The sequence below is a fragment of the Amblyraja radiata genome, chromosome 10 (genome assembly GCF_010909765.2).
Source record: "Amblyraja radiata isolate CabotCenter1 chromosome 10, sAmbRad1.1.pri, whole genome shotgun sequence".
In the NCBI taxonomy this organism is placed as follows: Eukaryota; Metazoa; Chordata; class Chondrichthyes; order Rajiformes; family Rajidae; genus Amblyraja; species Amblyraja radiata.
In genome coordinates, this window is record NC_045965.1 from 716984 (window position 1) to 741613 (window position 24630).

At 45.7% G+C, this 24630-nt stretch overlaps 1 protein-coding gene across 1 annotated transcript in view; it reads right to left on the minus strand.

Annotated features, from left to right (window-relative positions):
- The window catches only part of colgalt2 (collagen beta(1-O)galactosyltransferase 2), a gene marked incomplete at its 5' end in the record, with an annotated part of 78161 nt that overhangs the window by 40290 nt on the left and 13241 nt on the right, over positions 1 to 24630 (minus strand). Inside the window, 3 exons of the mRNA XM_033029119.1 lie at positions 7698 to 7902; positions 15856 to 15990; positions 18645 to 18762. Of these exons, the coding sequence (XP_032885010.1) occupies positions 7698 to 7902; positions 15856 to 15990; positions 18645 to 18762 (458 nt within the window). The remainder of the gene's footprint in view (positions 1 to 7697; positions 7903 to 15855; positions 15991 to 18644; positions 18763 to 24630) is intronic.

Genomic DNA, 24630 nt, shown 5'->3' on the forward strand with positions numbered 1-24630 from the left:
AGAAAAATAGCGGGGCCCGCATGTGTAATATGTGTAAAAGTAATTTCACTCTGCAGTTGCATATGTGGCAAATAAAACACTATTGAACCATTGAACGATTGAGTTGGCTGCAACTAATATCCGAGCCTGCATTTCAGTGACTGGTGTGAACTCATGACAGAGAGAAACAATGAGCCAGTCACAAAGTGCTGGAGTAACTCAGCGGGTCAGGCAGCATCTCTGGAGAGAAGGAATGGATGACGTTTTTGGGTCGAGACTCTTCTTCAGACTGAGAGCCAGGAGAGAGGGAAACAAGAGATATGAAAAGGTATAGAAAATTAAAGAATGTACAGAGGGGGAGCAGGGAGAGAGGGTGCAGCAGAACTGCTGTTGGAGTGAGATAGTATCGGTCTTCATGGGGACGAGGCCAACAAGCATCAGAATGAATGGCCTGTGGAATGTTTATGATAAAAACAGGGCAATATTCTATACAGCTGTGGGTAGAAATATTAGCTAAATACCAAGCTGTCTGAAGAAAGGTCTCGACCCAAAACGTCACCCATTCCGTCTATCGAGTGATGCTGCCTTTGTTACTCCAGCTGAGTAACTCCAGCATTGTGTGTCCATCATCGGTGAAAAACCAGCATCTGCAGTTCCTTGCTGTACAGCTGAATACCAAGTATTCAGTATTTTGTACCCAAACTTCAGCTCGTTTAAAGGTAGGATCAGAAAACCTGCTGCAAATGTAGACTCGAGGAACTGCAGATGCTGGTTTACAAGAAAAGACACAAAGTGCTGGAGTAAGACCGTAAGGCCAAAATACATTGGAGCAGAATTAGGCCATTCGGCCCATCGAATCTCCTCCGCCATTCGATCATGGCTGATCGATCTTTCCCTCTCAACCCCATTCTCCTGCCTTCTCCCCGAAACCCCTGACACCCTTACCCAAAGTTCTTAATAGTATAGAGTCTAATCTTGGCCTGAAAGGCCCGTTGTCCTGGTGACTGCACTGGGTCAGGGTGCCAGGGGATGACCTGACCTGACCTGACCTGACTGGAATGTTCAGTTGGTTGCCTTTTTCAGGAAAAAAAGGGATTTTGATTTCCTTCACCAGATTACTAAACGGACTACATGGGATTATTACAACAAAGGGCAGTGTAGAGAAGAAACAGTTCATCAGTCAGAGTATTGAGTATAGAAGTTGGGAGGTCATGTTCAATTCAATTCAATTCAATTCAATTCAACTTTATTGTCATTGCACAAATACGAGTACAGGTACAACAAAATGCAGTTTAGTGTCTGGTCATAATGCAAGATAGTAGAAATAAATACTGGTTAACAATGTGTGGACTGTGGATGAATTAAACTGGTACATAGGCAAATAACTGTATACAAATGGGAGAGTCTAAAGATATCTAGCGACGGGACTGTGAGTTCAGCAGTGTAATGGTGTTATTGAAAAAGCTGTTCCTCAGCCTGCTTGTGCGAGACCTGAGGCTCCTGTACCGCCTCCCTGATGGGAGGAGGGCAAACAGTCCATGGTTAGCGTGAGAGGGGTCCTTCATGATTTTCCCGGCCCGTCTCAGACACCGTGTGCGGTGAAGGGCAGCCATGGCAGGGAGCGGGGCACCGATGATGTGATGGGCGGTTTTCACCACCCGTTGCAGTGCCTTCCTGTCAGCTGTGGTGCAGCTGCTGTACCACACCGTGAAGCAGGTGGTCAGGATGCTTTCGATGGTACAGCGGTAGAAGTTGGACAGGATCTGGGGGGACAGGTGAACTTTCTTAAGCCTCCTCAGAAAGTAAATGCGCTGCTGCGTCTTTTTGATCAGTTTGGTGGTATTGAGGGACCAGAACAGATCCTCAGAGACGTGTACCCCGAGGAATTTGTAGTTGGAGACGCGCTCCACCTCAGTCCCGTTTATGTGGATGGGGGTATGTCTGCAGTTGTATAAGACGTTGGTGAGACCGCATTTAGAATATTGTGTTCAGTTCTGGGCACCATGTTATAGGAAAGATATTGTCAAGCTGGAGAGGGTGCAGAGAAGATTCACGAGGATGTTGCCAGGACTCGAGGGTGTGAGCTATAGGGAGAGGTTGAGTAGGCTGGGTCTCTATTCCATGGAGCGCTGGAGGATGAGGGGTGATCTTATAGAGGTGTACAAAATCATGAGAGGAATAGATCGGGTAGATGCGCAGAGTCTCTTGCCCAGAGTAGGGGAATCGAGGACTAGAGGACATAGGTTCAAGGTGAAGGGAAAAAGATTTAATAGGAAGCTGAGGGGTAACTTTTTCACACAAAGGGTGGTGGGTGTATGGAACAAGCTGCCAGAGGAGGTAGTTGAGGCTGGGACTATCACATCATTTAAGAAACAGGTACATGGATAGGACAGGTTTAGATGGATATGGGCCAAATGTAGGCAGGTGGGACTAGTGTAGATGGGACATGTTAACCGGTGTGGGCAAGTGGGTGAAAGGCCTGTTTCCACATTGTATCACTCTATGACTCTATGAGTGTAGTACAGTTTAGTTTAGTGTCATGTATACCGAGGTACAGTGAAAAGCATCTGTTGCGTGCTAACCAGTCAGCAGAAAGACAATACATGATTACAATTGATCCATTTACAGTGTATAGATACTGTACATAGACAATAAACAATAGACAATAGACAATAGGTGCAGGAGTAGGCCATTCGGCCCTTCAAGCCAGCACCGCCATTCAATGTGATCATGGCTGATCATCCACAATCAGTTCCCCGTTCCTGCCTTCTCTCCATATCCCCTGATAAAGGAATAGCGTTTAGTGCAAGGTAAAGCCAGCAAAGTCTGAACAAGGTCAGTCCGAGGGTCACCAATGAGGTAGATAGTAGTTCGGCTCTCTGGTTGCGGTAGGATGGTTCCGTTAGTTATCTGTTCACGATTACAAGAACAGCATCCCTCTGTGATAAATTAAAATTAAAGACAGCCAACACAATTACACCAAGTAAATTCTTTATGACCTCTGATTGTTTCCATGTCGCCATCTATTCCCAGGGGCAGAGTGATTTCCTTTGGTACCCCATGAAGATGTAAGCATTAACAAGTCAATAACTACCCAGGGACCACAATCTAAGCATCACGTCATGATCTAATGAAGAACTGCTGTTGGCAATGGATTGATGATTTTGGTTCTTAGGCATTTACTTCCTTTATTAATCTTGTGGGAAAGGACTTTGCGTAACTTTAATGCTGTTTGTGCAGGAAGGAACTGCAGATGCTGGTTTACACCGAAGAGAGACGCAAAATGCTGGAGTAACTCAGCGGGACAGGCAGCATCTCTGGAGAGAAGGAATGGGTGATGTTTAGTGCAAGGTAATCATAGTTATAGTAAGAAATGTTGCTGTAGGAGTGGAGATTTAAGAGTGTTGAGCGATGGTAATATGAGTTTGTAGATTTGCGTCTGTGGCCAGCATTAAAATAGTCGCCTGGGTCGGGCGCCATCTTGGAAGCCTTGCAGGTACATAGTCCCTTGAAAGTGCCATCACAGTTAGATAGGGCGGTCAAGAAGGCTTTCGGCTCATTGGCCTTCATCAGTCAGAGTACAGAGTGTAGAAGTTGGGAGGCCATGTTACAGGTGTACAAGACACTGGTCAGGCCACATTTAGAGGATTGTGTTCAGTTTTGGTCTCTCTTCGTCTCCCCAGGCACTTGGTTCCACTCCAGACTGATCTCACTATCCTCCATGCCCTTCTCCTCAGTGAATACTGAAGCTAATTGCTCATCCTTTCATCAGTTCCTCAGCCACATAGAGAATCCATCAGTAGATAGAAGGTTGGCAGAGATGTGGCCTGACTAGCGGGACACCGGTTAGCATGTTATACTTCCCGGGGATGATTGAGTGAACATATGAGGAGCGTTTGATGGCTCTGGGCCTGTACTCGCTGGAGTTTAGAAGGATGAGGGGGCATCTTGTGGTCGGAGGGGCCGTAGGCGCAGATTAGCAGCCACGCTTCCGTCAGTCTGCCCCAGGGCAGCTGTGGCTACAGAAGTAGCTCACCACCACCGAGTGTGACTGAGGAGTGAATGAATAATGCGATGTAAAGCGCCTTGAGTATTCTAGAAAGGCGCTATATAAATCCCATCCATTATTATTATTATTATCTTATTGAAACTTACAGAATAGTGAAAAGCCTGGATTGAGTGGATGTGGAGAGGATGTTTCCACAAGTAGGAGAGTCTAGGGCCAGAGGGCACGGCCACAGGATGAAAGGACCTACCTTTGGAAAGGAGATGAGGAGGAATATCTTTAGCCTGAAGGTGGTGAAACTGTGGAATTCATTGCCACAGACGGCTGTGGAGGCCATCAATGGATATTTTTAAGGTGGAGATAGACAGGTTCTTGATTAGTATGGGTGTCAAAGGTTACAGAGAGAAGGCAGGAGAATGGGGTTGAGAAGGAAGGATAGGCCAGCCATGATTGAAGGGTGGAGTAGACTCGATGGGCCAAATGGCCTAATTCTGCTCCTATGATTTATGAAGTTAAGCTATGTGGAATATGCGCAATGGACCAGCCAGTACTGTTTCCGATGGAGATGGAGAGTTCAGAAGATGTATTACAGGCAATAACCTCTTTCATTGCTTTTCCTGCATCCAAACTATACCTAGAACTTGAATTATTTACTAGATTATTAGCTCTAATGAGGTTATTTCTTGGAGGGATTTATCACAGGAACATCCTGCCTCCTGCCTCTCCTTTCCCATTGTAAATTTTTTATTTTGCACGTTTTCAAAGGAAATGAGGAAACAACTATTTCTCCTCTCGGGAGGGTCACAGCAGTGTCCGAGAGATTGGTCGCTATTTCCAAGAGATTCATGAGCAGAAGGGAGATGAGAGCTGGATCACCTTCGGACGGCAGCTCATAGATACCTGGGCGGCACTGTAGCACAGAGGTATAGTAGCTGCCTCACAGCGCCAGAGACCCAGGTTCAATCCTGACTAAGGGTGCTGTCTGTACAGAGTTTGTACATTCTCCCCGTGATCAGCGTGGGATTTCTCCGAGATCTTCAGTTCCCTCCCACACTCCATTGACTTACAGGTTTGTAGGTTGATTGGTTTGGTGTTAAAAAAAAATTTAAATTGTCCCTAGTGTGTGTAGGATAGTGTTAATGTGCGGGGTGCGCTGCGGACTCAGTGGGCCGAAGGGCCTGTTTCTGCACTGTATCTCTAAACTAAACTAAATACAACTACCTCCAAATGTATACCTGCAGATTCAGAGGCACTTTGTTCCCAGCTGCAATCAGGTGACACCACCGATCTTTCACCAACTAGAGAGCGGCCCTGACCTCTCATCTACCTCATTGGAGTCCTTTGGACTATCCTTAATCAGACTTCACTGGACTTTATCTCGCACTGAACGTTATTCCCTTTATCCTGTATCTGTACACTGTGGACGGCTTGATTGTAATCACGTACAGATGCTGGTTTATACTGAAGATAGTCACAAAATGGTGGTGTAACTCAAGGGATCAGGCAGCATTGCTGGAGCAAGGTAATAGGGGTCGTTTGGAATTGAGACCTTTCTAGTCGAGTTGAGACTGAGAGGGAAACTAGGCGTATGCATCATCTTTTTGCTGAATGGATAGCATGCAACATAAAAGCTTTTCAATGTACAATCAATCACAATCACAATTATACATTATTAGCCAAGTGTGTTTTGCAACATACGAGGAATTTCATTTGCGATCCAGCTCCTGCATCAGGGGGATGTCAACTCCCCCGAACCGGGCGATCGAACCCCACGGTCGAGCCTCTGCGTTCATCGGAGCACCCGACTAACCTCTCCCAAGACAGCGAGCTGTTGATGGTAAAGCGGCCTTTTCACGGGGCGACTTGACGCAAGAGTTAACCAGAGTTTAACATCGTGGGAACCTCGTGCGATAACAGTACGGCATTCGTGGACCACCGTGGACCACCGTGGCGCTAACGGCAGGTAATCGTGTATCTTGGTCACTCGGGAGAAAATTCAAGAAAGTTTGAATTTCTCCAAGAGTGACTTATACACTTGTGGTTGAGCATTGCAACATTATATGGACGTAGTGGCCAGTCCGATATCCGTAATAACTCTTGCGGGTACCGTAGGAACTCCTGCGAACGGTGAACCCGGAAGCTGGACAGAGGGGACAGAAGGTGAGTAAAAAAGGTGGTCTCAATATCGACAAGGGAACATGTGTCCTTCGAGGACGTCCCACCTAATTGTCATTGTTGGATAATCTTTTTAACAGGAACACTTGCAGAGATGGCTCCCAGAAAATCTCAAAGAAAGGGGGTAAAGCGTGTCAGAGATGTTTTTGCCATGTTGCTCTATTCAGTTTCTATATTGTTTCAGTTTCTATATCTATATTGTTGCTCTATTCAGTTTCCCAGGGGGTCGGGACGGGACTGGAGTTGGGAGGGAAAGGTGGGGGAGTCGAGGGAGAGGAGGGGGAGACAGATGGGGGTGTCTTCATTTACTGGCGGCGGGTGTCTGTCACTGAAACAGGCAGGTGAGATTTCACATCCACCTTGTGTGTGCCTCTCTCTCTCTCTCCCTCCCTCTTACACAGGCTGAGAGACTCTGCCTCTGTGAGTGTACGTCTCTTTCTCCCCCTCTCCCACACACAGTAAGACCGAGGTACTGTGCTCAGTCCATCTGTGTCTCCCACATACACAGTAAAACATGTCTCCAAATGAGCCAATTCAACCAAGGGAGGATATTTATAGTGTGTGAAAAAAAAAGTTACATCATTTGTGTCACGTGTAGTTCACGATGTTCATTCAAGATTGAACGCGAAAGCTCGGGAGACGGACAAGTCACTCGCACAAATAACAGAAATGCCGAGTACTGTGGGAACTCTTTATCTACCTCCCGTTATATCGTGCGAGACTCGTGCTGGACCACGACCACTTCACTCTGGTGACATCTTGCGTCAACTCGCCCCGTGAAAAAGCCCCATAAGTCCGCAGGCCGTGGTTGGAGCGATCCCAGGCAAGGGCTCCGATATTAAGTCCGTGCCCCGCGGTGGGGCCTAAAGCCAGTCCGAGGAGGCCTCCAGCTCCATCGATGATAGGCCGCAAAGTGACCGGAGGCGCGATCCAGAAACATCGCATCTCCGGCAAGGTGAGAAACTGAAAAAAAAGTTCCCCCCCCCCCCCCCCCCCCCCCCCCCACATAAAACAAACCGGAGAACATTTACACAAACTTATAAAACGTACTATTTTTTTTTTAAAGATGAAAAAACAGACTGTTGGCAGGGCTGCTAATGGTTTGGCGCCCCCTGCTGGGTGGTACATGTGACAATAAACTAAACTAAACTATTTAGCTTATAGATACAGCATAGAAACAGCCCTTCGGTCCATCGAGTCTGCAACGACCAGCGATCCCCATACACTAGCACTATCATACACACGAGGGACAATTTACAATGTTACCGAAGCCAATTAACCCACAAACCTGCACGTCTTTGGAGTGTGGGAGGAAACCAGAGCACCAGGAGAAAACCCACGCAGTTTAAGAGAATCAAGAGAGAGACACACAAGAGTGTTTTATTGTCATATGTCCCAGATAGAACAATGAAATTTTTACGGGGAGAAGGTACAAACTCCATACAGACAGCACCCGTAGTCAGGATTGAACCCGGGTCTCTGGCGCTGTAAGGCATCAACTCTACCGCTGCGCTGCCTACAAACTGGAAACAATTACCTGCCATTTTGGTGGAAAATGAGAAGGCGATGATGTCATCGAAAGCCCAGGTGTAGTCTGGATGCGGGGGGAAGAAGGCCAGGCTTTTGGTCGCTTCCCTGCGCAGGTCGATGAGGAATGTCGAATGCACCATGGGAACGGGAAAACAACCCAAACGCTTCCACTCACGGATGGGAACGTAATCCGGAGTCCGCTTGTAGTAACCCTGAGCAGAAACAGAAAGCAGCAATGAAGTGACATCGGGGATTAACACCATGAACACGACTGTGTAGGAGGGAACTGCAGATGCTGGTTTACACTGACGATAGACACAAAGTGCTGGAGTAACTCAGCGGGACAGGCAGCATAGAAACATAGAAACATAGAAATTAGGTGCAGGAGTAGGCCATTCGGCCCTTCGAGCCTGCACCGCCATTCAATATGATCATGGCTGATCATCCAACTCAGTATCCCGTACCTGCCTTCTCTCCATACCCTCTGATCCCCTTAGCCACAAGGGCCACATCTAACTCCCTCTTAAATATAGCCAATAAACTGGCCTCGACTACCCTCTGTGGCAGGGAGTTCCAGAGATTCACCACTCTCTGTGTGAAAAAAGTTTTCTCATCTCGGTTTTAAAGGATTTCCCCCTTATCCTTAAGCTGTGACCCCTTGTCCTGGACTTCCCCAACATCGGGAGCAATCTTCCTGCATCTAGCCTGTCCAACCCCTTAAGAATTTTGTAAGTTTCTATAAGATCCCCTCTCAATCTCCTAAATTCTAGAGAATATAAACCAAGTCTATCCAGTCTTTCTTCATAAGACAGTCCTGACATCCCAGGAATCAGTCTGGTGAACCTTCTCTGCACTCCCTCTATGGCAATAATGTCCTTCCTCAGATTTGGAGACCAAAACTGTACGCAATACTCCAGGTGTGGTCTCACCAAGACCCTGTACAACTGCAGTAGAACCTCCCTGCTCCTGTACTCAAATCCTTTTGCTATGAAAGCTAACATACCATTCGCTTTCTTCACTGCCTGCTGCACCTGCATGCCCAATTTCAATGACTGGTGTACCATGACACCCAGGTCTCGCTGCATCTCCCCTTTTCCTAGTCGGCCACCATTTAGATAATAGTCTGCTTTCCTGTTTTTGCCACTAAAATGGATAACCTCACATTTATCCACATTATACTGCATCTGCCAAACATTTGCCCACTCATCCAGCCTATCCAAGTCACCTTGCAGTCTCCTAGCATCCTCCTCACAGCTAACACTGCCCCCCAGCTTAGTGTCATCCGCAAACTTGGAGATATTGCCTTCAATTCCCTCATCCAGATCATTAATATATATTGTAAATAGCTGGGATCCCAGCACTGAGCCTTGCGGTACCCCACTAGTCACTGCCTGCCATTGTGAAAAGGACCCGTTTACTCCTACTCTTTGCTTCCTGTTTGCCAGCCAGTTCACTATCCACACCAATACTGAACCCCCAATGCCGTGTGCTTTAAGTTTGTAAACTAATCTCTTATGTGGGACCTTGTCGAAAGCCTTCTGGAAGTCCAGATACACCACATCCACTGGTTCTCCCCTATCCACGCTACTAGTTACATCCTCGAAAAATTCTATAAGATTCGTCAGACATGATTTACCTTTTGTAAATCCATGCTGACTTTGTCCAATGATTTCACCACTTTCCAAATGTGCTGCTATCCCATCTTTAATAACTGACTCTAGCAGTTTCCCCACTACCGATGTTAGACTAACTGGTCTGTAATTCCCCGTTTTCTCTCTCCCTCCCTTCTTAAAAAGTGGGGTTACGTTTGCTACCCGCCAATCCTCAGGAACTACTCCAGAATCTAAAGAGTTTTGAAAGATTATTACTAATGCATCCACTATTTATGGAGCTACTTCCTTAAGTACTCTGGGATGCAGCCTATCTGGCCCTGGGGATTTATCGGCCTTTAATCCATTCAATTTACCCAACACCACTTCCCGGCTAACCTGGATTTCACTCAATTCCTCCAACTCCTTTAACCCGCGGTCCCCTGCTATTTCCGGCAGATTATTTATGTCTTCCTTAGTGAAGACGGAACCAAAGTAGTTATTCAATTGGTCCGCCATATCCTTGTTCCCCATGATCAACTCACCTGTTTCTGACTGCAAGGGACCTACATTTGTTTTAACTAATCTCTTTCTTTTCACATATCTATAAAAACTTTTGCAGTCAGTTTTTATGTTCCCTGCCAGTTTTCTTTCATAATCTATTTTTCCTTTCCTAATTAAGCCCTTTGTCCTCCTCTGCTGGTCTCTGAATTTCTCCCAGTCCTCCGGTATGCTGCTTTTTCTGGCTAATTTGTACGCATCATCCTTCGCTTTGATACTATCCCTGATTTCCCTTGTTATCCACGGATGCACTACCTTCCCTGATTTATTCTTTTGCCAAACTGGGATGAACAATTTTTGTAGTTCATCCATGCAGTCTTTAAATGTCTTCCATTGCATATCCACCGTCAACCCTTTTAGAATTAATTGCCAGTCAATCTTGGCCAATTCACGTCTCATACCCTCAAAGTTACCTTTCTTTAAGTTCAGAACCATTGTTTCTGAATTAACAATGTCACTCTCCATCCTAATGAAGAACTCAACCATATTATGGTCACTCTTGCCCAAGGGGGCACGTACAACAAGACTGCTAACTAACCCTTCCTCATTACTCAATACCCAGTCTAAAATAGCCTGCTCTCTCGTTGGTTCCTCTACATGTTGATTTAGATAACTATCCCGCATACATTCCAAAAAATCCTCTTCCTCAGCACCCCTGCCATCTCTGGAGAAAAGGAATGGGTGACGTTTCGGGTCGAGACCCTTCCTCAGACAGACTCAGTCTCACGAAGGGTCTCGACCTGAAACGTCACCTATTCCTTCTCTCCAAAGGGACTGCAGATGCTGGTTTACAATGAAGATAGACACAAAATGCTGGAGTAACTCAGCGGATCAGGCAGCATCTGTGGAGAACATGGATAGGTGATGTTTCACAGAGTGCTGGAGTAACTCAGCGGATCAGGCAGCATCTGTGGAGAACATGGATAGGTGATGTTTCACAGAGTGCTGGAGTAACTCAGCGGGTCAGGCAGCATCTGTGGAGAACATGGATAGGTGACGTTTCACAGTGTGCTGGAGTAACTCAGCGGGTCAGGCAGCATCTCTGGAGAACATGGATAGGGGATGTTTCGGGTCTAGACCAGTCTGATAAAGGGTCTCGATCCGAATGTCATCTATTCCTTTTCTCCAGTGATGTTGCCTAACCCTTTGAGTTGCTCCAGCATTTTGTGTCTATCTTCAGGATAAACCTGCATCTGCAGTTCCTTCCAACACACTAGATGTATTGATGATTGGTTCATGAACTGAAAGATGCTGCATTAGAACTGAGCAGAAAGATCCTGGATTAGAGGTATCTACTACAAGGCGAGGTTGGACAGACCTGGATTGTTTTCTCCGGAACGTCAGAGATTGAGGTCGGACCAGGTAGAAATATATAAAATTATGAGAGGCATAGTTTAGTTTAGTTTAGAGATACAGCGTGGAAACAGGCCCTTCGGCCAACCGAGTCCGCACAGACCAGCGATCCCCGCACATTAACATACTAGGGCCAATTCACATTTATACCAAGCCAATTAATCAACAAACATGTGGAGTACATCGGTACATCGGCTACATCGGTGAGACCAAGCGGAGGCTTGGCGATCGTTTCGCCGAACACCTCCGCTCGGTCCGCAATAACCAACCTGACCTCACGGTGGCTCAGCACTTCAACTCCCCCTCCCAGTCCGTATCCGACCTGTCTGTCCTGGGCCTCCTCCATGGCCAGAGCGAGCAACACCGGAAATAGGAGGAACAGCACCAGCAGGGGAGTCTGCATCCTGGGGGCATGAACATTGAATTCTCCCAATTTTGTTAGCCCTTGCTGTCTCCTCCCCTTCCTCAGCCCTCGGGCTGTCTCCTTCCATCCCTCAGTCTTCGGGCTCCTCCTCCTCCTTTTTCCTTTCTTCTCCCCCACCCCCCCCCCCCCCCCCCCCCCCCCACCCCCCATCAGTCTGAAGAAGGGTTTTGGCCCGAAACGTTGCCTATTTCCTTCGCTCCATAGATGCTGCTGCACCTGCTGAGTTTCTCCAGCATTTTTGTGTACAATCAACAAACATGTACGTCTTTGGAGTGTTGGAGGACACAGAAGATCTTGGAGAAAACCCATGCGGTCAAGGGGAGAACGTGCAAACTCCGTAATGACAGCACCCATAGTCGGGATCGAACTGGGGTCTCTGGCGCTGTAAGCGCTGTAAGTCAGTAACTCTATCACTGGGCCACTGTGGGAGGTGTGGATTGGTGCCTGAAGAACGGTCTCAACCTGAAACGTCACCTATCCCTTCTATCCAGAGATGCAGCCTGTCCCGCTGAGTTACTCCACCATTTTGTGTCTATCTTTGGTGAAAGGTAATGGCCCCCAGGCACAGTATAATAATAAAACTCCTATTTTGTTCAGTTTAGTTTGGTTTAGTTTAGAGACGCAGCAATGGAAACAGGATCTTTGGCCCACCAAGTCCACACAGGCCATCGATCAACCACTCACACTAGTTCTGTGTTATCCCACTTTCTCATCCATTCCCTTCACACTAGGGGCAATTTACAGAGGGCCAATGATGCCCCTGGCCCACAGGCTATTTTTAAGGTGACTACAGGCGACTAGGGTGTCGCCACATGGTCGCCGGGGGGTCACCTGTAGGGTCGTGAGTCGTCTCCTCAGTCGCCCAAAGAGTCGTAGCGTTTTTCTGGTCGCCGCTGGATTTTAGACAATAGACAATAGACAATAGGTGCAGGAGTAGGCCATTCGGCCCTTCGAAATGTTCTAAGCTTTTCTGCCAGGTTAACGTAGGTAATCGCCGGTGCTGACCAGTATTTTATTGTTGTTAAAGTAATGATTCAAATTCAAATTTTATGTCGAAGAGGGGGTCCAGTCGCCAGTTTTTCGGTGACCTGCTACGATTATGACAGTCGCCGGCAGTCGCCTAAAAATAGCCTAAGTGGGATAGGCCCAATAACCTACAAACCTGCACGTCTTTGGGATATGGGAGGAAAGTGAAATGATCGGAGGAGACCCAAGTCCTACAACAAAGAGTAGGGGCATGCTGGGAACCGTTGTTACAGAGGAGACGTGTTTGTTGTAACCTGTCAACAACTGTAAACGATCAAAGGATATTAAATATGGGGTGTGTCTGAAGCACGTGTGGCACGATAGACTTGCTGACAAACAACTCCAGTGACGAGCAAAATCCGATAATACATAGTACTTCCGTATCTGGAAACAGTTGAAATTTAGTCTTAAATTGAGAAACATGTCTCTCCTTCTTCCTATTGCAAATAATCCCTCGTTTAAACCGTCTACTTTAGTATGGTGTTTGTTCAATGGAAAAACCTGGGAATTAATACTGTGGGAGACCTCTATAAGAAGGGGACTCTCTCTTCTTTTCAAGAACTACAGGAGAAATATCACTTGAACGCAAACAATTTTTTTAGATACCTTCAAATCCGAGATTATGTGAAAACATATACACAAGACTGTCCTTTTAAGGGTCCAGATATATTAGACGATTGTTTGAATAGACGTGCCGATACAAGTAAGTTGATATCTTACATTTATAACACTCTCTTAAATATTGATACCCCACCTTCTGAGATGTATAGGCGAGCATGGGAGGACGAGCTGGGTTTACCCATTTCAAAAGATATATGGGAGGAAAGACTACATTATTGTACTTTAAATGTCAGGCATTGCCTGATAGAATTCAAAGTATTGCATGGATTATACTACTCAAAGACCAAATTGAATAAGATTTTCCCAACTGTCTCCCCTCTCTGTGATAAATGTCACTTCCAAGAAGCCACCCTAACCCATTCTTTTGTATCCTGTATAAAAATACAAAACTTCTGGACGGGAATATTCAATATCATCAAAATTCAATTGGAGTCAGATTCAAAATTAATAATATTAGGAATGTCAGAGGGCTGCTGTAAATTAATGATTTTCCAAAGACGTTTCCTTGACTACGGTTTAATAACTGCGAAAATACTTAAATTCTGGAAAAAGATGACAGTCCCCACAATGAAGATGTGGATCACAGAAAAGACACTACATTTAGAAAAAATAAGGCTTGTTTTGGCTGATAAACCAGATCAATTTTCCAAAATATGGTCTCCTTTCATTTAATTTCTTCAACAACAGAATGGTTGAACACAAATTCAAAACCGACGCTAGGGTCGGGTGAGCGGGCGTAGGGAAGGGTAGTGGGACATATCTCCACTTTGTTTTTCACTTCTTTGTTAGTTCTGGGGTTTATACTTCTCTCTTTTTTGTATCTTTCTTCTTCCTTTTCATTCTTTCCTTTTTACTTTTTTTCCGATTCACTTATCAGTTTATAAAATGTTAAAACTGAAGCAGCATGAAAATTGTATAATTGTTATGTCGATTACTTTCTCCTTGTACAATTGCTTCTAATAAAATAAACATTAAAAAACCCGACTTCAGTGACTGGAAGGTAGACAAAAGTGCTGGAGAAACTCAGCGGGTGCGGCAGCATCTATGGAGCTAAGGAAATAGGCAACGTTTCAGGCCGAAACCCTTCTTCAGACCCAGGACAGAAAGGTCGATGACTGGAATGTCTTTTTTAGTGCTGGGATTAACTCTCTTCCTTTTTATGTACAATATTGGATTCTATTCTCGCTCAGACTCAGGACGGGATAGACTGACCTGCTGGGTCAACCGTGCAGGAATAACTGTGCAGATACAGGTTTACATCGAAGATAGACACAAAATACTGGAGTAACTCAATGGGTCGGGCTGCATTTCTGGAGAGAATGAATGGGTGATGTTTCTGGCGGAGATCCTTCTTCAGACTGAGCATCAGGGGAGAGGGATAAGAGAGATATGGATGGGCAAAGTGTGAAAATGAGACATCAAAGAGGACATAGGTCAAGAAAAATGTAGAATAGATCATTGTTTGCAAGGGGAAGGTGACAATGAAGCATACAAATATAAAAAATAATCAAGGGGTCAGTCAGACTAGTCGGAGAACTAGGATGGGGAGGAGAGACACAAAATACTGGAGTAACTTAACGGAACAGGCAGGATCTCTGAATGGAAGGAATTGGTGACGTTTTGGGAGACCCAGGGATGGAGTGAGAGGGAAAGCAAGGGTTACTTGAAGTTAGAGAAGTCAATATTCACACCACTGGGGTGTAAGCTGCCCAAGTGAAATACGAGGTGCTGTTCCTCCAATTTGCGCTGGGCCTCACTCTGACAATGGAGAAGGTCCAGGACAGAAAGGTCAGTGTGGGAATGGGAGGGGGAGTTAAAGTGTTTAGCAACCGGGAGATCAGGTCGGTTTAGACGGACTGAGCGGAGGTACTCAGTGAAACGATCACCGAGCCTGCGCTTGGTCTCGCCGATATATAGGAGTTCACACCTGGAACAGCGGATACAGTAGATGAGGTTGGAGGAGGTGCAAGTAAACCTCTGCCTCAGCTTTAGGTGACGTTTCACAGAGTGCTGGAGTAACTCAGTGGGTCAGGCAGCATCTGTGGAGAACATGGATAGGTGACGTTTCACAGAGTGCTGGAGTAACTCAGTGGGTCAGGCAGCATCTCTGGAGAACATGGATAGGTGACGTTTCGGGTTGAGACCCTTCTTTGGACCCGACCTGAAACGTCACCTGTTCTCCACAGATGCTGCCTGACCCGCTGAGTTACTCCAGCACTTTGTGTCCTTTTTTCTATTTAACCAGCATCTGCAGTTTTTTGTTTCTACATGTTGATAAAATTAATGTGGATTAGTTTAGTTTAGTTTAGTTTATTATTGTCATGCGTACCGAGGTACAGTGAGAATCTTTTTTGTTGTGAGTTTTCCAGTCAGCGAAAAGACTATACATGAATACCATCAATCCGTCCAGAATATACGGAAATATTTAAAAGAGTGTAGCAATTGTAATGAGATTGCAGATCCACTTCTGGAGCCAAGGCCCAGAGAGTCGCCTGGCTTCAGTGCCATCTTTTATTGGATGAAATAATAAATTAATAAATATTTTCACCTAACAACAGGGTTGAGAATGGGTGGGATTTTAGGTGACTTACCTGTGGGGTCATACCACACCAGAAGTTTGAGTACAAGGAACTGGAGTCCAGCATGGGGGCGACCACAGTTAGATTTTCAGCGATCATCTTGTTCAACGTCTGCTCATTCGTCAGGAAGTTGTCTGTATCTACAAACTGGGCGACAAAGACATTCATTTAGTTACTAGTTTAATTTATACAAAACACTGGAGTAACTCAGCGGGTCAGGCAGCATCTCTGGAGAGAAGGAATGGGTGACGTTTCGGGTCGAGACCCTTCTTCAGACTGAGATTCAGGGGAAAGAGAAACGAGAGATATAGACGGTGATGTAGAGTGATTTAGAACAAATCAGATCGCAAGAAAGTAACGATGATTAAGGAAACAGGCCATGGTTAGTTGTTTGTTGGGTGAGAATGAGAAGCTGGTTTGTTCGTTTTCACCCACAGTCTGAAGAAGGGCTTCGACCCGAAACATCACCCATTCCTTCTCTACAGAGATGCTGACTGTCCCGCTGAGTTACTCCAGCTTTATGTGTCCATCTTCAGTTCCTGCAGTTCCTTCCTACACACTAGTTTAATTTAGTTTATTGTCACATGTACCAACAATAACCAGTCTAGACGCAGTCATCTCCCACAAACAGGAGGAGCTGAGATTTAGATTAGTTTATTTATTGTCACGTGTACCAAGGTACAGAGAAAAGCTCTTTGTTGCATGCTAACTAGTCAGCGGAAAGACAATGCATGATTCCAATCAAGCCATCCACAGTGTACAGATACAGGATAAAGGAAATAACATGAATAACAATTAATGCAAGATAAAACCAACAAAGTCCGATGAAAGAAAGTCCGAGGGTCTCCAATGAGGTAGATGGTAGCTCTGGACTGTTCTCTAGTTGTTGATAAATAAGATGATTCAGTTGCCTGATAACAGCTGGGATGAAACTATGCCTGAATATGGAGGTGTGCGTTTTCACACATCTGTACCCCTTGCCTGATGGGAGAGGGGAGAAGAGGGAGTGGCCAGGGTGAGACTGCTCCTTGATTATGCTGCTGGCCTTGCCAAGGCAGTGTGAAGCAAAGATCCTATAGTGAGCAAGATAGCCCACTCGACGAAAAAGAAGTAGTACGGTCATGGGTAGGTTCATGGGTAATCTTCGGCCCCATTTCCGTAACCGGCTTCCGTCTCTGCCATCTTTGTCCGCCATTGATACTAGTGCGGAGACGGAAGCCGGTTACGGAAACATCCTTGTAAAAATCAACGATCTTTGGTAAAAATCTTCTCCTTATTTTCTCTCTGCCCCGTTAAAGAGACTCACTGACGGGGGGGGAAAGAGGGCAGGCATGAGGTCCGGCCCTTCGGTTTCTTCCCCCATCACGCTCGCTGCCCGGCTCCCAAACTCCGGAAAAAATATACAACTCATTTTGAAAAGGCACAGCGGAGACAGAAAGAGGGAAGCATGGATTGGAAACGTCTCCCCTTTCACAGTGCCGTGTGGGCACAGCCTCTTTGCCCTCAGTGCCCCCTCCACCCTTGCACAGTCCGATCCCAATCCCGGGGCTTCGAATCCAAAACATTAAAAAAGAAAATTAACAGAATTATAATTTATTAACATATTAATCATTAACAAAAAGTAACAGAATTATGAATCATGAATCTAACGCTGTGTCACACACACAAACTGTTCCCCCGCAACTGCGAGAGAGATACACAGAGTCGGGTCGGGTTACTGAAATGGCCGCCAAAAAGGCTGACCTTCCGCTCCGTAGCGTACTACACGTCTGCCCATAGGTTTTAGCAGGAGTGCACTATCTTGCTTGCTATAGGATCGTTGGTGTGAACTGTAGATGGAGACAATGGAAGGGAGGTTGGTTTGTGTGATGGTCTGGGAGAGGGGAGAAGAGGCAATGGCCAGGACATGAAAGAATGCAGTGGCAGGGCCTTTAATGATATTGGAGATTTCCACATAAAAATCACATTATATTTATCTAAAACTTCAGTTACAAAACACTTACAGTCTCCACTTGGGATTAGGAATTTAAATGTCAAATATAACTCAAAATAAGATCTGTAGTCAGGACAGTGTCCTAATACTTACTATTTGATTGGTTTTACTGCTTTTCTTTCCTTGACATGGAGGTTTTATCCAATTAATTACAGAGTACTGGAAAGATCAAAGCTGGCCCGCAGTTTGTAAACATCAGTCAATCTATCATCAAATTATGAAGATAGGCTCAAAATGTTGGAGTAACTCAGCGGGACAGGCAGCATCTCTGGAGAGAAGGAATGGGCGACGTTTCATGTCGAGACCCTTCTTCAGACTGATGTCATCAAATCACAATGTTGTTATCCTTATTCATGACGCACCAAACCCGTGTGGTGACCAGCGTTCACGGAAGGCCACGTGGACACCGCGTGTTCCCTCTACAGGGAAACACAGGCACGGATGTAGGGCTGGAATAAGGGCAGCCAATCAACTCAGGCAGAACCCTTCATTGTCCGCTGCCTGGAACCGTGAATGGCCATCTCGGCCAGGCCCAGGGGCCAAGTGGGTCTTGGGTCAGTTTGATTGAGACTGTGAACTAAAGGAACTCGGGTGACACAGTGGCACAGCGGTAGAGTTGCTGCTGGGTTCCATCCTGACTACGGGTGCTGCCTGTACAGAGTTTGTCGTTCTCCCTGTGACCCGCGTGGGTTTTCCCCGGGTGCTCTGGTTTCCTCCCGCACTCCATCGTTGGCCGGTGGGACAAAGGGCCTATTTCCACGCCGTATCGCTAAGCTAAACTAAACTAAACTAAGGAATGTCTACTTACCAGGATGTAATCTGCCCACTTCTCCCTGGCTGTTTTCAGGGCCATTTCCCTGAGTTTCATCATGTGCGAGAACCTCGAACTGGACCAGTGCTTTGGGCCAATTTCATCGGCGTAGAACCTGGAGATGAAGGCAAAGCTGCTGCATCAGTGGTGGGACCGAACCCAATTGACGAAGAGCAGATGTCACACCACAGCCCACGAGGTGGGGCAGTGGAGAGACTCAGCCTTGCAGACACACATTAAGATCAACAATTGGACAGAGTGTACAAAGACTGTCCGTTCAGCCAACGTGCAATTCTCTAAATAAAGACGGGACGATTGGCCCCTGAACCAAGTTGATGTGACAAGAACAAGACAAAGTGCCCGAGGAAGGGTCCCGACCCGAAACATCACCATTCCTTTTTCTCCATAGACGCTGCCTGACCCGCTGAGTTACACCAGCACTTTGTGTCTACCTTTGGTATAAAACAAATTCCACTCCTGTTATCGAGGAGAAGGTACAGGAGCCTGAAAATTGTCAAGTCCAGGTTCAGGAACAGCTTCTTCCCTACATCTTCTTCTTCTTGCGTATGGCGTGCATAGCCTAAAGTTGTAGAGCAAGGGTAGACATCCAGGCCAGGACAGCATCAGTTACTGGGTGGATGGCTTTGATGCTCCCAGGGACAAGCCTCAGTGGGCAGTCATTCACAATGTGTGTGAGGGTCTGGTCTGGATGTCCGCAGTCACAAGCAGGGCTGGCTGTCATCCCCCACTTATGCAGGTGATGGGCTGTTCTTGCATGGAGGGTGCGGATTCTGTTCAGGGTTAGCCATTGCTTGTGATGGAGGTCAAAACACGGTGGTTTCACTGTGGGGTCTGTGTTGGCCTCTCCGTTGTTGCTGTTCCCTACAGACATTAGGCTATTAAACACTATAACCTCCAAATAAGCTCTGAACTACATAGACTGGGGGGGGGGGGGGGGGGGGGGGGGGGGTGGGCGGAACTGCAGATGCTGGAAAATCGAAGGTAGACAAAAGTACTGGAGAAACTCAGCGGGTGCAGCAGCATCTATGGAGCGAAGGAAAAAGGCAACGTTTTGGGCCGAGACCCTTCTTCAGACTGATACTTCATACTTGGGGGCTTTGTCTTTTTGCACTATTATTTCACTAATATTGTTTGTTTGTACTAATGTGTATGTATGCATGAACATAGATAGGAAAGAACTGCAGATGCAGGTTTCAATCAAAGATAGAATGAATCTGAAGAAGGGTCTCGACTTCTTTGTTCTGTCTGGGACATATGACAATAAGCACTTGCATTTGCCTCTGGATCTGCAGTTTGTTGTGTCTACTGCAAAGAGCTGACTTTTCCCTGTGAATCAATGCAAATAGCGAGCCACTCAGATATTGGAAAGGCCCCTAGACTCATTAAAGAAGTAAATCAAGCCAACTGCAGTGGTGATACATGAAGTGTGTATTATTAATGCAATCAGAGTCGTGCAACAAGGGAAAGGGCTCTGCAGCCCACACCGACCATCAACATTGGGTCCACTAATCCTCCATTTTATTCCACCCACGTGCCCTCAGGTTCCACCACACTCATCGACACACTTGTCAAGAGTGTTTGATTGTCATATGTCCCGGGTAGAACAATGACATTCTCACTTGCAGCAACCCAACAGAATATGTAAACATAGTACTCTGTAAACAATATAATAAACGAGAAAATTCAGTGTGTGTGCATATGTATATACACAAATACATGTTACCACCAGGGGGCGCCACACGATTGGCAGCCCCGTCCACAGTCTGTCTGTTTTTCCGTCTTTTTTTAAACTTTTTCGTGTGTTTTAAAAGTTTGTGTTAATCTTCTCTGGTTTAATTTATGTGGGGGGAGGCAAGTTCCTTACCTTGCCGGAGATGCGATTGTTTTCCGGATTGTATCTCCGGTCGCTCTGCGGCCTAACATCGATGGAGCTGGAGGCTTCCTCGGACTGACTTTGAGCCCCACCGCGGGGCGTGGACTTAACACCGGTGTCGATCCCTTGCCTGCGGACTTTACCATTGTGAGCTCGCAGTCTCAGGAGAGGCTAGTCAGGAGCTCCAATTATGAAGCTCGACCAGTCCCGACCCGGGGTCAGATCGCCCGGCGCATGGGAGCTGATACCCCCCCCAGTTGCAGGAGCTCGATCGCCCCGACGCAGGGGCCCAAATGCCGCCAGCTACGGGAATCAAGATCGCCCCGTCAACGAGGGCTCAAGGCCCCCGACCGCGGGAGAGCAAAAAAAGGAAGAGATTTGAACCCAGTTTCTATCATCTAGCTTCACACGAGGGGCAATTTATATAGGCACATCAATCAGCACATCTCTGGCTTGTGAGAGGAAACCAGAGCACCCATTGGAAACCCATTGGTTACAGGGAGAACGTGCAAACTCCACACCAACAGCACCTGAGGTCAGCATCAAACATCGATCTCTTGTGTGTGCGTGCTTGTGTGTGCGTGTTTGTGTGTGCGCGTGTTTGTGTGTGCGTGCATATTTGTACATATACTGAACTTTGTTCCGTTTGTTATATTGTTTCCAGAGTACTACGTTTACAGAGGACATAGACCCAAAAAGCTGGAGTAACCCAGCGGGTCAGACAGCATCTAAGAGAAAAGGAATGGGCGACGTTTCTGGTCGAGACCCTTCTTCAGACTGTAGAGTCCCTTTCCCCTGACCCAGTCTGAAGAAGGGTCTCAACCCGAAACGCCACCCATTCCTTCTCTCCAGAGATGCTGCCTGTCCCGCTGAATTACTCCATCTTTTTGTGTCTATCTCGGGTTTAAACCAGCATCTGCAGTTCCTTCCTACACTATGTTTACACATTCTGCTGTGCTGTTGCAGGTAAGACCTTCATTGCTCTGTTTGGGACATATGGCAATAAAACACTCTCGATTCATTGATTTTCCCCAAAGCCCTCCATGCATATGGCCTCTTAATGGTTATTGTGCCCAAATATACTTAGTGGCGACGAGTGGTGTGCATTGCATGACTCTATGTCACTTCTACTGTTTTTATTAACACACCGGTGAGCCGCAAATAATGGTGGCCAGTCATACAGCTGTGGGTCCTGCATAGAGTCGCCAACTGTCTCACTCCCAAATAAGGGACAAAAGGTCAAAATATGGGACAAATTCCCGACGGCAATTCGTTGACCGACTTGGCCGTGGTTGGGTGAATGATGAGTTGGCCCGGGTGCTGGACTACACACAAAGCCCAGCCGGCGGGCCAGCTGAGGAGTTTTGACCCGGGTGACGTCGCTCGCAAAGTCCGGCACCCCATCCAACTCATGAACCGATGATCGGCCATGAGAAGGAGGGGTGGTGGTGTCGGCGGTAAGCGAAGGTCTGAAGGTCAGACAGCTGGCTGGGCTGCCGACCGACGGGGCCATGGGCGAGGCGCTGCTGCTGCACTCCATGGGCTGCACTACATCGGGATGGGTGAGGCAGGGCCGGATGTGGCACTCCGACTCGACAGTCCCCTCGACCCGAGTAGTAGCAGTCAAATACAGGACAAGGGCGGTCCCGGCTAATACGGGTCAGTTGACAACTCGACTGCCACTAGCTCATAACCCACCGCCAGCTATCGACAACGAACAGGCCCTGCAGCAGCCTGGGGTTCGGCTGGACCGGGCGCCGCTTCAAGAGGCCGAGCACGTGGACCGCACGCAGCCTACAGCGGTGGAGCAGCGGTGGAGGTCACCACGGCTACGCTTGGCCAGGCCAGGACTGTGAATGATGAAATGTCGCCAACATTATATGCAAAATGGATTCCATTACGTAACGTTTAATTGCATGTGTGACAATAAATAAATATCAATCTATCCACATCCTCCCCACCCTAAATGGTGTTCCTCGAGCGATTGATTTCCTCCCACCCTCTCCTGACACTGTTTTATCTGGAGCTCCCCAGTCTAAAGGGAGAACTTATTGAAGTATATAAGACTATGAATGAATATTGCAAGAAAGCACAATTTACTACGTTACTGTGGGGGAAATCACCCCAGAGTAGGTGAATCGAGGACCAGAGGACGTACTGTACAGTAGGTTTAAGGTGAAGAGGAAAAGATATAATGGGAATATGAGGGGTAACTTTTTCACACGAAGGGTGCTGGATATATTGAACGAGCTATCGGAGGAGGTAGTTGAGGCAGGGATATCACGTCACCCCAGGGGGACAATGAATGGCAAGGGCATTCTCGTTCAAGATAGGAATGAACACTACTGAGAATGACACCATTGAATGTATTCACAATGTGAACGTATGAAAAGCATTTGCACAGTTTTCACAAGATCATAAAAAAGATGTAACAGCAGAATTAGACCATTTGGCCCATCGAGTCTGCTCCGCCATTCAGTCATTGCTGATCTATCTCTCCCTCCTAACCCCATTCTCCTGCCTTCACCCCATAACCTCTGACACCCGTACTAATCAAGAACCTGTCATTCTCCACTTTAAAATAGCCAATGATGACACTCCCCAATTTTTTGTACTATTATTGTGCAGTGAATATCAAAAATGTAACTAATTGGTTGGACAGGTCTGCCCAACAAGTAGCCTGGATAATAATGGAGAAAGAGGATTGTTCTCCTTTTAATATAGGAGTGATCTTTCTCTCCTGGATAAAACGGAATAATACAATATACAAGAAAAATCTAATTATTCATAGTATAATACGAGTTTGGAAACAAATAAAATTAACTCTCAAATTAAGAAATCTATCGCTTCTCTCTCCAATAGTAAATAATCCGTCGTTTAAACCATCTATTATTGATAAAACGTTTATTCATTGAGAAAGAATAGGAATTAAAACGTTTGGAGACATGTATGAAATGGGAAACCTCTTATCATTTCAACAACTACAATTAAAATACAACCTGAAAAGTAATCAATATTTTAAAAACCTTCAAATCCGAGATTACTTGAAAAAACATACACAAGAATATCAAACTTTGACAGATCTATTAGATGAAGGAATGAGCTGAAAGGCGGAATTAATTAATTTAATATCATATTTGTATAACATCATTCTAAATATAGAAATACCATCGTCAGATGCAATTAGAATGAACTGGGAACAAGAACTATCTATAAAAATGTTGAAAGACAGATGAGAAAAATACTTGCTATATGTACATAAATGCTCGATTAATGTTTAATTCAATTTAAAATAATGTTTAATTCAATTAAAAAATTTACATAGATTATATTACTCGAAAACTAAACTGAATAAATTTTTTCCAAATGTTTCCCCCATCTGTGATAAATGCTTATCTCAAAATGCAACTCTAGTACACTACTTTGTCTCTTGCATAAAACTCCATAGATTTTGGAATGAAATCTTTGGAATCTTCACAAAATTATTTAAAATAAAATTAAACCCCAATACAGAACTGATTATTTTCGGAACAATGGAAGACGGCTGTAAGCTGACCTCGTTCCAAAAGTGTCTCCTTAATTATGGCTTAATAACGGCAAAAAAACTTATACTTACATTCTGGAAAAATGCACCCACACCAACGCTCAAAATGTGGATTTCAAATATGTCAGAAATGTTACATCTCGAAGATATGAGATTCGTCCTATCAGGCAAATCAGACCAATTCTTAAAGATTTGGTCTCCCTTTATCGACATTACAAGCATGTGGTGCAACATAAGCTTAGAAATTAACTGTTTCGGAACCGGTGAGGGGTGTGTAAAGATACGAAGCAGGTATATCCCTTTCAATATTTTTTTCCTCTCTTCTCTATCCTTTTTTTTTGTTTCATCTCTCCCTTTTTGTTTTTTTCTCTCGGGCTTTACATCTTTATGGGCTCTTTCTCTCTATTTTTTCATGAACTATCAATATCGCTACTTTATTTAACATTCTCTTTCTCTCTTGTTCTTGCTTTTGTTACTTTTTTTTACTACTAAATTTAAATCATGTACATGAAATGTATTATGTTATTCCTGCTTTATATTATTGT